Source organism: Colletes gigas, unplaced genomic scaffold (genome assembly GCF_013123115.1).
Source record: "Colletes gigas isolate AHSC1104 unplaced genomic scaffold, ASM1312311v1 Colletes_gigas_Sc00004, whole genome shotgun sequence".
NCBI lineage: Eukaryota > Metazoa > Arthropoda > Insecta > Hymenoptera > Colletidae > Colletes > Colletes gigas.
The window spans coordinates 6412917-6420363 of NW_025106633.1; the positions used below are offsets into that span (position 1 = coordinate 6412917).

Genomic DNA, 7447 nt, shown 5'->3' on the forward strand with positions numbered 1-7447 from the left:
AAACGCTACTTTCGAATGTGTATTCCTCCCTTTTCAATTATTTTATTGCAACAGCAACAGAAATAGAAAGTCGAACTCGGAATCGCCTTAACGACGTTTTTATCTTTCGTTTTTTACACTTTTCTGTGTTAAAATTTGGACCCCAGATATATTTCAGATTAAACCCCAATATTAAAATGGCTGAACAAAGATCGAAAGTTCTTTGAAGTTACATATTACACAAATATCGAGTTTAAATATTATGTCTCCTTTCTCTTTAAAACCATACAATATCGTTATCTATTAAAGAGAATACAAAAATTCAAAGTATAAGATGCTTTTTCACGCGGAAAACATCGAAAAAATCGGTTTTTGATTTTTGCTACTGCGGCGGACCCGACCAAAAAATCTGAAAAAATTCAGGGAGATAACCAGTGACAATACGCATTTACAGTAATTATAGAAATCTAGTGCCTCGAAAGCTTCAATACGAAATTCGTATTTTTCTGTGTTTTTTTTGCGTTTTCAATTTTTCACACCTAGGATTTGGAATCGAAAAATCGGAAAAAAATTCTCAAACACGTATCTCAATAACCGCAATGCGCCAGATTTTTTTCATAATTTTTGTACTCGATTAAATAGGGGAAAGAGGCAGAAATTCGTTAATCCGAATTTTCTCAATAACTACCCTTCCAAACAAGATAGATGGTTAAAATTTGGCACAGAACGTTTTTTCTTGATGCTCTATCGATGGACCGATCGTATGTCACATTTCGTTCAAGGGCATATTTGACCCTTTACCCTTTACTCTATTTTAGGATCAGTTTTCTTTTCTTCATAGTGGCAATATCCAGGTGAAAGCGTCCAAGATTCAAGATTTTCAATAAAATGATCAAAATGGGACTACAAAAGATGAATCTTTGATTACGTTTTACACTCTGAAAATGCTACAAAATGCACCCGTTGCGAAATTATAGTCATCGTATATCCGGGGGGGAAGACTAGCTCCAATATTTAATTCCATCTTTCGTCTCCATAACCGGGGGTCGTAATACCGGAATTGGCAATTAATTTTTCTACAATTTCACCCATTATAGACGAAAAATTAACCGTCGCGTCGTTCCGGCGTATCGAATTCGGCGCGGATTTCGTCGTCGAAGGCTCCACCCTCTTACGAAATCGAAGTTGATCAGCGCCGTCGGAGGCGAATTTGCGCGAGGAAATAACGACGGATAATATCCGCGAGCTCGATGCATAAGTTAATGCTGTTGGCGCATCTCGTAAAAATGCATCTCTTCGTAGCCTGATGGTCGCGGAGCGAAGTGAAGAGTGGTAGGGGGGGGGATTCGCGAAGGAGAAAATAGGCAGAGCTAGGAGTTTTGGTCGGGCCAATGGGAGGACGAGCGCAGAGGCGGCGACCAATCGTCGAGCGTGACGGAACGATGGTCGCTCGACCGATTGGCAAGGTCGTATAAATTCTCTGTAGACCAGGTCGTCCTCTCAGTCGCACGTTAGCACTTCTCGTTGAGATTTTGGTACGCTGTAGGCACGAAGAACCGTGGTCTACGAGTCCCGGAAGTTCGCGGCGAAGAGCGAGTTTCCCCCTTGTGCGCGCATCTTCGTGAAAATTAACAAGAACTCCAAGACTTGGTTCAGTGAAAGTAAACGAACGTTCTCGGGGGGGAAAAAAGGATCAGTGAAAACAGTGGTGCGACCTGTTCACCGAGCTGACGAGGATGCAGGGCTTTCAAAGGAACTTTGAGGATCAACAGAGGGATCAGAGGGAGGAGGAGACGATCGTGGTGGATCTGGTACCGCCACAGTATCAGCTCAGCCCGCCGCATAGTCCGCCGGCGGGAAACATGTCGAAGACGCCGGAAAAAGGTGAGCTTTGACGATCCTTGTTGTCAAGAATTATTTGTAAAAAGAGTTTGCAAATAGGTTTGGTGATAGATTACGATGGATAGAGTGTATCTCGAATAACGGACGGTGACTTTATATTCGTAAACTTGCATTTGAGCACTTGAAACTTGGCGTAAAGAACTCGTGGTTCGAACGATAGGTTTTACTTAGCTTGATCGTCTTGTTGATAAAATTTTATAATTTTTACAAGATCGTCAAGTGTTTCTTATTCCTTTCTTTGACTGAACAGCTCGTAATAGGTAGATTCTTAACACAGATCTCCATCTTTGCGCTGTACTTCTTACAAACGTTATAAGCTTGTTTATATTACTTTCGTGGAACTTAAAATCGAAGATAGCAGACACATGTAGAAAGATGTACACATGTTCAACCCTTTCAAAATGTATTTCAAATTATATAGGATCAATATTGAAAGACTCGTGAATATTCACGCTCAAAGCCTTCGAGGCAATTTTGTCCAAAAGTAAAATAAATGCAGTCTCTTTGTATCGTACAGGGAATATCGAGTTTCCATACTATATTGTCTCAATTATGTTTGTGTATGTAATCTACGACTTACTGTGTCCCGATGTTTCGCGTTTCAAAATACAAACGTTCACCGTACCGTCGAAAAGACGTATTTGCAATAATTTGAATTCGCTGTGTTAAACCGTTGAAAGAGACGTTTATTCACAGAACCCAGTCACAGTTTTCATATTATATTTATATTCAGTATTTTAAATTCAATTTTTATCCAATATCTGACCCCCAAAAAATGTTAAATATCCTTCCACTATTTTCAAAGCGATCGATTCAAATAATCGCCCTTTTCAGGTCATTAACAATGTTTCCCACTGATTAAATTTCTTAACCAACGTGAACAGTAAATATTTTCATTTATAAACTCGAGAACTCGCAATAAAGACACTTATAGGGTTTTGGGGTAACTACTATAAGTTTACAGAATAAATCAATATTTACCGGAAGTATCGTGGTGTTTTTATAGAAATGTTGTCCATTGTATCAGAGGTGCGAACGTTCAAAATAATGAACGTCTTGAACGGAAGACTGTGCACCATTGACGAACGGGTTTTCCATAATTACCGCGTCGCCCACGCGAAAAACCAGCGAGATTCGCGCAATTATTGCATTATACGCAGGCAATTACTTGCGCCTCGAGAATCAGAGGGTTAACGACTTGGAACTGTTAATCCAATTGATTACTCGTCGACCCTGTCGATTCGAGTCACGGGGTAGTTATCGGGGACCGGGCGAAGTTAGAGGTTATTGAGGCGGCACAAAACGACCGTGAAAATAAATACGACTGCCGGGAATCGGCCAATCCCTTCGTGGAAATGCCTGTTTATTGCGGTAATTATTTTATGGCTGCTTCCTGATTACCGAGGGCTCGTTCCGGAAGATCCGTTTATTGCTGGAGGGGGGGAGGAAAATTGTCAATCGCGAGTTTTATGCCCGCAACCCTTAGCCCATTGTCCCTACTTCAAAAAGAAATTAACGGTTCATTTTTCCGGCGCGTTTCCCGAAATCAAACGCTTCACTGTTCGACGGACCCCCTTTCTGGAGATCGCGTTCGAAGCATGCAAATCGTTCGAACCGGATCGTGAATATTTAGGATGCACAACGATCTTCTCGAAGTCGATTTAAGGGATCCTCTGTTTTCTTCTTCTATTTATCTTTGACTTTATCGAGAAGTTAGCAGTCAAGAGATTACCGATACGTCGAGAGATTCGATCGAAACGCGAAGTTTACGTTCGGGGAACCGAAGAGAATCATTTTTAAAGGGAACAAGCCTCCCCGGGGTTTTCGAAAGAAGTCCAGGTGAGGTCCAGCGAACGCTGGTGGTCCTTTCTACTCGTTTACACGATCCTAAATGCGATCACCCGCTGCTTCCGGGGGCCGACAACGTTGTAATCGCGTTACGGAAACAAGAACGAAGCCGCCTTCCGTTGCAGGCAGTTTGTTCAGACAAATCGCGTCGTCTCCAGCCTACTTGCGACGGTCCATTCGCGAATAACGAATACAAACTTTAGATTCTTACGTAAACTGACAATTATCTTTAATCATCAATGTTTACTTCTGGCGCGTATAATTGGAATTTTCCACTGAGTTAGAAAATGAAAGATACACACAAAACTGGTATACAAGTAGCATCAATACGAATCGACGGTGTTCTCGAGTGAACAGACACCATTTTGGAAAGATTAACTGGAATTATTCGATAATTGGGAATATCATGAATTAACGTGTATTGTATTTTGTTTGCAGAAACGTCGCCATCGCATCAACAGCAACAGCAACCGTTGTCCTCGATGGATCCAAATATCAGAAGGTACAGAACGGCCTTTACCAGGGAGCAGCTCTCGCGATTGGAGAAAGAGTTTCACAGGGAGAATTACGTGAGCAGGCCGAGGCGATGCGAATTGGCCGCGCAACTGCACCTGCCCGAGTCCACGATCAAGGTGTGTGGAAACTTTTTTTTTTTCTTCTAATCACGCCGACCTTCCAATTAGGAAACCGTTTCATCCTCTCCGCGCGCCATCGCGCCGGTATATTTATCGAGGATGGGCAAACACGTCGCGGTAAAGTTCAGTAAACAGTGACCTCATCGACCGACCCGCGCGTAGAAAAGTGTTCCGTTAACACCTCGGTCTGTTTAATTAATGCCGGTAATCGACCGTCACGGGGGAACAGATGGGAAAGCCTTGAACGCTATTTCACTCTTCGTTGCGTAATTTCGTGAGAGGTTCGCGGATACATTGTGAAAGAAATTAGCGTTACCAGATTCCTTTAGAGCTCATCGAACGGTTCAGTATCTTTTTTTGTGAAAATTAGTTTCGCTACGGGCATTTCCAACCCTTCGCGAGCGGCCATTTTGGAGCACGAATCGTTACCTAGTAAGGGTTGACTTTTCGCTGAAGTAGAGGCAAAATTGTGAACAGAGGCTACGAAGATAAATACCACAAAAATATTAGCGTGATGCTTTGTATCTTGATGAATTATTAAAATTCGACGAGTGAAACGGATCTGGTCGAAGTTGTAAAAATCGTCCGCCGGAGACGCTCGATCAGGTCAATTAGAAGCTTTTAGCCGCGCAGGACGAGCGGAGAACGGTCGGAGGTTTTTTTTGCGCGCACCGCCATACTTGATTGGCGATCATAGCTCGCAAAGAGAGAGAAAAGGAGGAGGGGAGTAGAACTCCCGTCGATTCTTTTCGTTCCTTCTCGACCGAGCAAACAGTCAATCACGAAAAGCAAACACGAGCTTCTCGGTTTTTGCTTCGCCTCGATCCCCTTGATCCTTTTTCCGTGACTTCTTAATATCTTTCGACCGCGACCGGTCGATCCGGTCGGAGGTGTTAATAACTTTAATTAACGGTTTTCCCCCCGGTCCGCCTTTATCTTTAATGGATCCCTTAATTTCTCATCTCGCACTGCCACGGGCCTTCTAGCTGTAAACAATATACCGTAGCTATAAAACGCTTACCGATGAAAATGATCGAAGTGTTAAACGACGGAAACATTACGCTCCGGACTCCATTTCCCTTCCCGACTTCGAACTCTCTACAGTCGTAAAGTACGAATGAGTCTCGATCGAAATTGATTGCAGTACGCTTTAAATACAGTAATTGGTTCTAATTCGACGCAAATACAATGCAAAAAATTTTAAACAGTCCCCAGTGTGTTTATTAAATTAACGTGGCGAGGACATCTTTGTTGGTTTTAAAATATTTTAGCAGTACCATTCAATGCTTCTTTAAATCTTCGTACACGTGCTGGTGAAGACCATTGCTTCGTTCAAATCTTTTTGCTTTACATTTTTTACTGCTCGAAAATATATTCTTTGCTCATTAAGATGTAGAAGATCCAAGTTTTAATTTCAAATTTAATACAAACTGATCGTTTCTTACGAAAAATTTGTCGTGAACTTTATAATTTATAGCATATAGCATTAGTATTCGTTCGTATTATACGGTTCCTACTATATCTGTTAAGCTGTAGAAGATCCAAGGTTTAATTTCAGAATTAATACAAACTGATCGTTTCTTACGAAAAATTTGTCGTGAACTTTATAATTTATAGCATATAGCATTAGTATTCCTTCGTATTATACGGTTCCTACTATATCTGTTAAGCTGTGGAAGATCCAAGTTTTCTCGTATTTCTTCATTCCAGAATACAAACTAATCGTTTCTCACAAAAAATTTAACGTGAACTTTATAATTTAAATCCAAAAAAAAATAATTTAAGTCCAAAATTCCTAGGATTAAAACAGTAGTTGTATTGGTTCCCACAACTATGTTGCATCACTCCAATTTTCAAAAATACGATATAACATCGCAGGAGTAATAAAGTACAGGTTCCCAATCGTCATAGATCAAGACACCACTGTACGTGTCAATACTCGCGGGAATAATAAAGTTTGGAACACTGTGTAACGTCCTGATAGACCCAATCTAAACGTTTTTATATTTCGTTTAGCTAATCGTTTGGTTTCTTTTAAAATTGCAGGTCTGGTTCCAAAACCGTCGCATGAAGGACAAGCGTCAGCGTATGGCGATGGCGTGGCCGTACGCCATGTACACGGACCCGACGCTGGCGGCGACGTTGCTGGCGGCAGCGACGGCTACGCTACCTCCGCCGCCGTACCACGGCGCACCGGGTCTGCCGCCGTCTCACCTGGCGCCAAGTTATCCGGCAGCGGCGGCGGCTGCGTATTACGCCGCCAGGTACACCCCGTACCCGACGGTGCCCACCACCAGCGCGTCGTCCCTGCATCGTCCACATCCGCGCACCGCGGCCGCTTATCCGGCTCACCCTCATCTCCTGCAGCCTCACCCTTCGCTGCCACCCCTACACTTGCCTGGTCTGGGCGTTCCCACTGTGGGCAACACCGCCTTCCAGGTGAACAACCAACCGACGAGCGCCGCCGCCACCTACAGACCGACCCTGTTGCCCGAGCTCAGTCCGGTGCACTCGGACGCGTCCAGCGACTGCGACTGCGTCGGGACGCAGCCCCATCACCCGCACCACAACGGCCAGCAGATGCACGACAAGACCAGCCCGCCACCTGTCACCCACCCCTCCGCGCAGATTAAACTACCCTCGGGGATCAGCATCGCCGGTCTGCCGACCGCCATTCAAACGATCGGCGCCTTCGAGAGCAAGACATCCTACGGGAGCATCGTCTCGACGCCCAGCGTGGTACAGGCGACCAAGATGGACCCGCCCAAGCTCTTCCAGCCCTACAAGAACGACATCACCGAGAGGGCGTAAAAGCAACGATTCGGAGGATGCTTGGAATCGATCGAACCCCGACAAAGGGAGAGTCTCTCTTGGAGCAGTGATTCTTAACCTTCCTGGAGCTCACGACTACGTTTCGTGGGCGAAGGAAGATCAACCGCGAAGAATGTTGTCTATTGACCGTGGACAGCCGTACACTTTGACTCGTTCTGGGAACGACTACTGGCGGAACCTGAGTCGCATCATTCGTAACACACGATAGGATCAACATCGTCTCAAGCCCGTGGTCCAGGCGACCATGAGCT

General features: G+C 44.1%; 1 protein-coding gene across 1 annotated transcript; it reads left to right on the plus strand.

Moving 5' to 3' along the window:
- The first annotated feature begins 1715 nt into the window (after positions 1-1715).
- LOC122405443 (segmentation protein even-skipped) lies at positions 1716-7175 on the plus strand. The gene is made up of 3 exons (XM_043410187.1): positions 1716-1863; positions 4168-4361; positions 6411-7175. Exons 1-3 carry the CDS (start codon positions 1716-1718, stop codon positions 7173-7175), a joined length of 1107 nt encoding a protein of 368 aa, XP_043266122.1.
- The last annotated feature ends 272 nt before the right edge of the window (positions 7176-7447 follow it).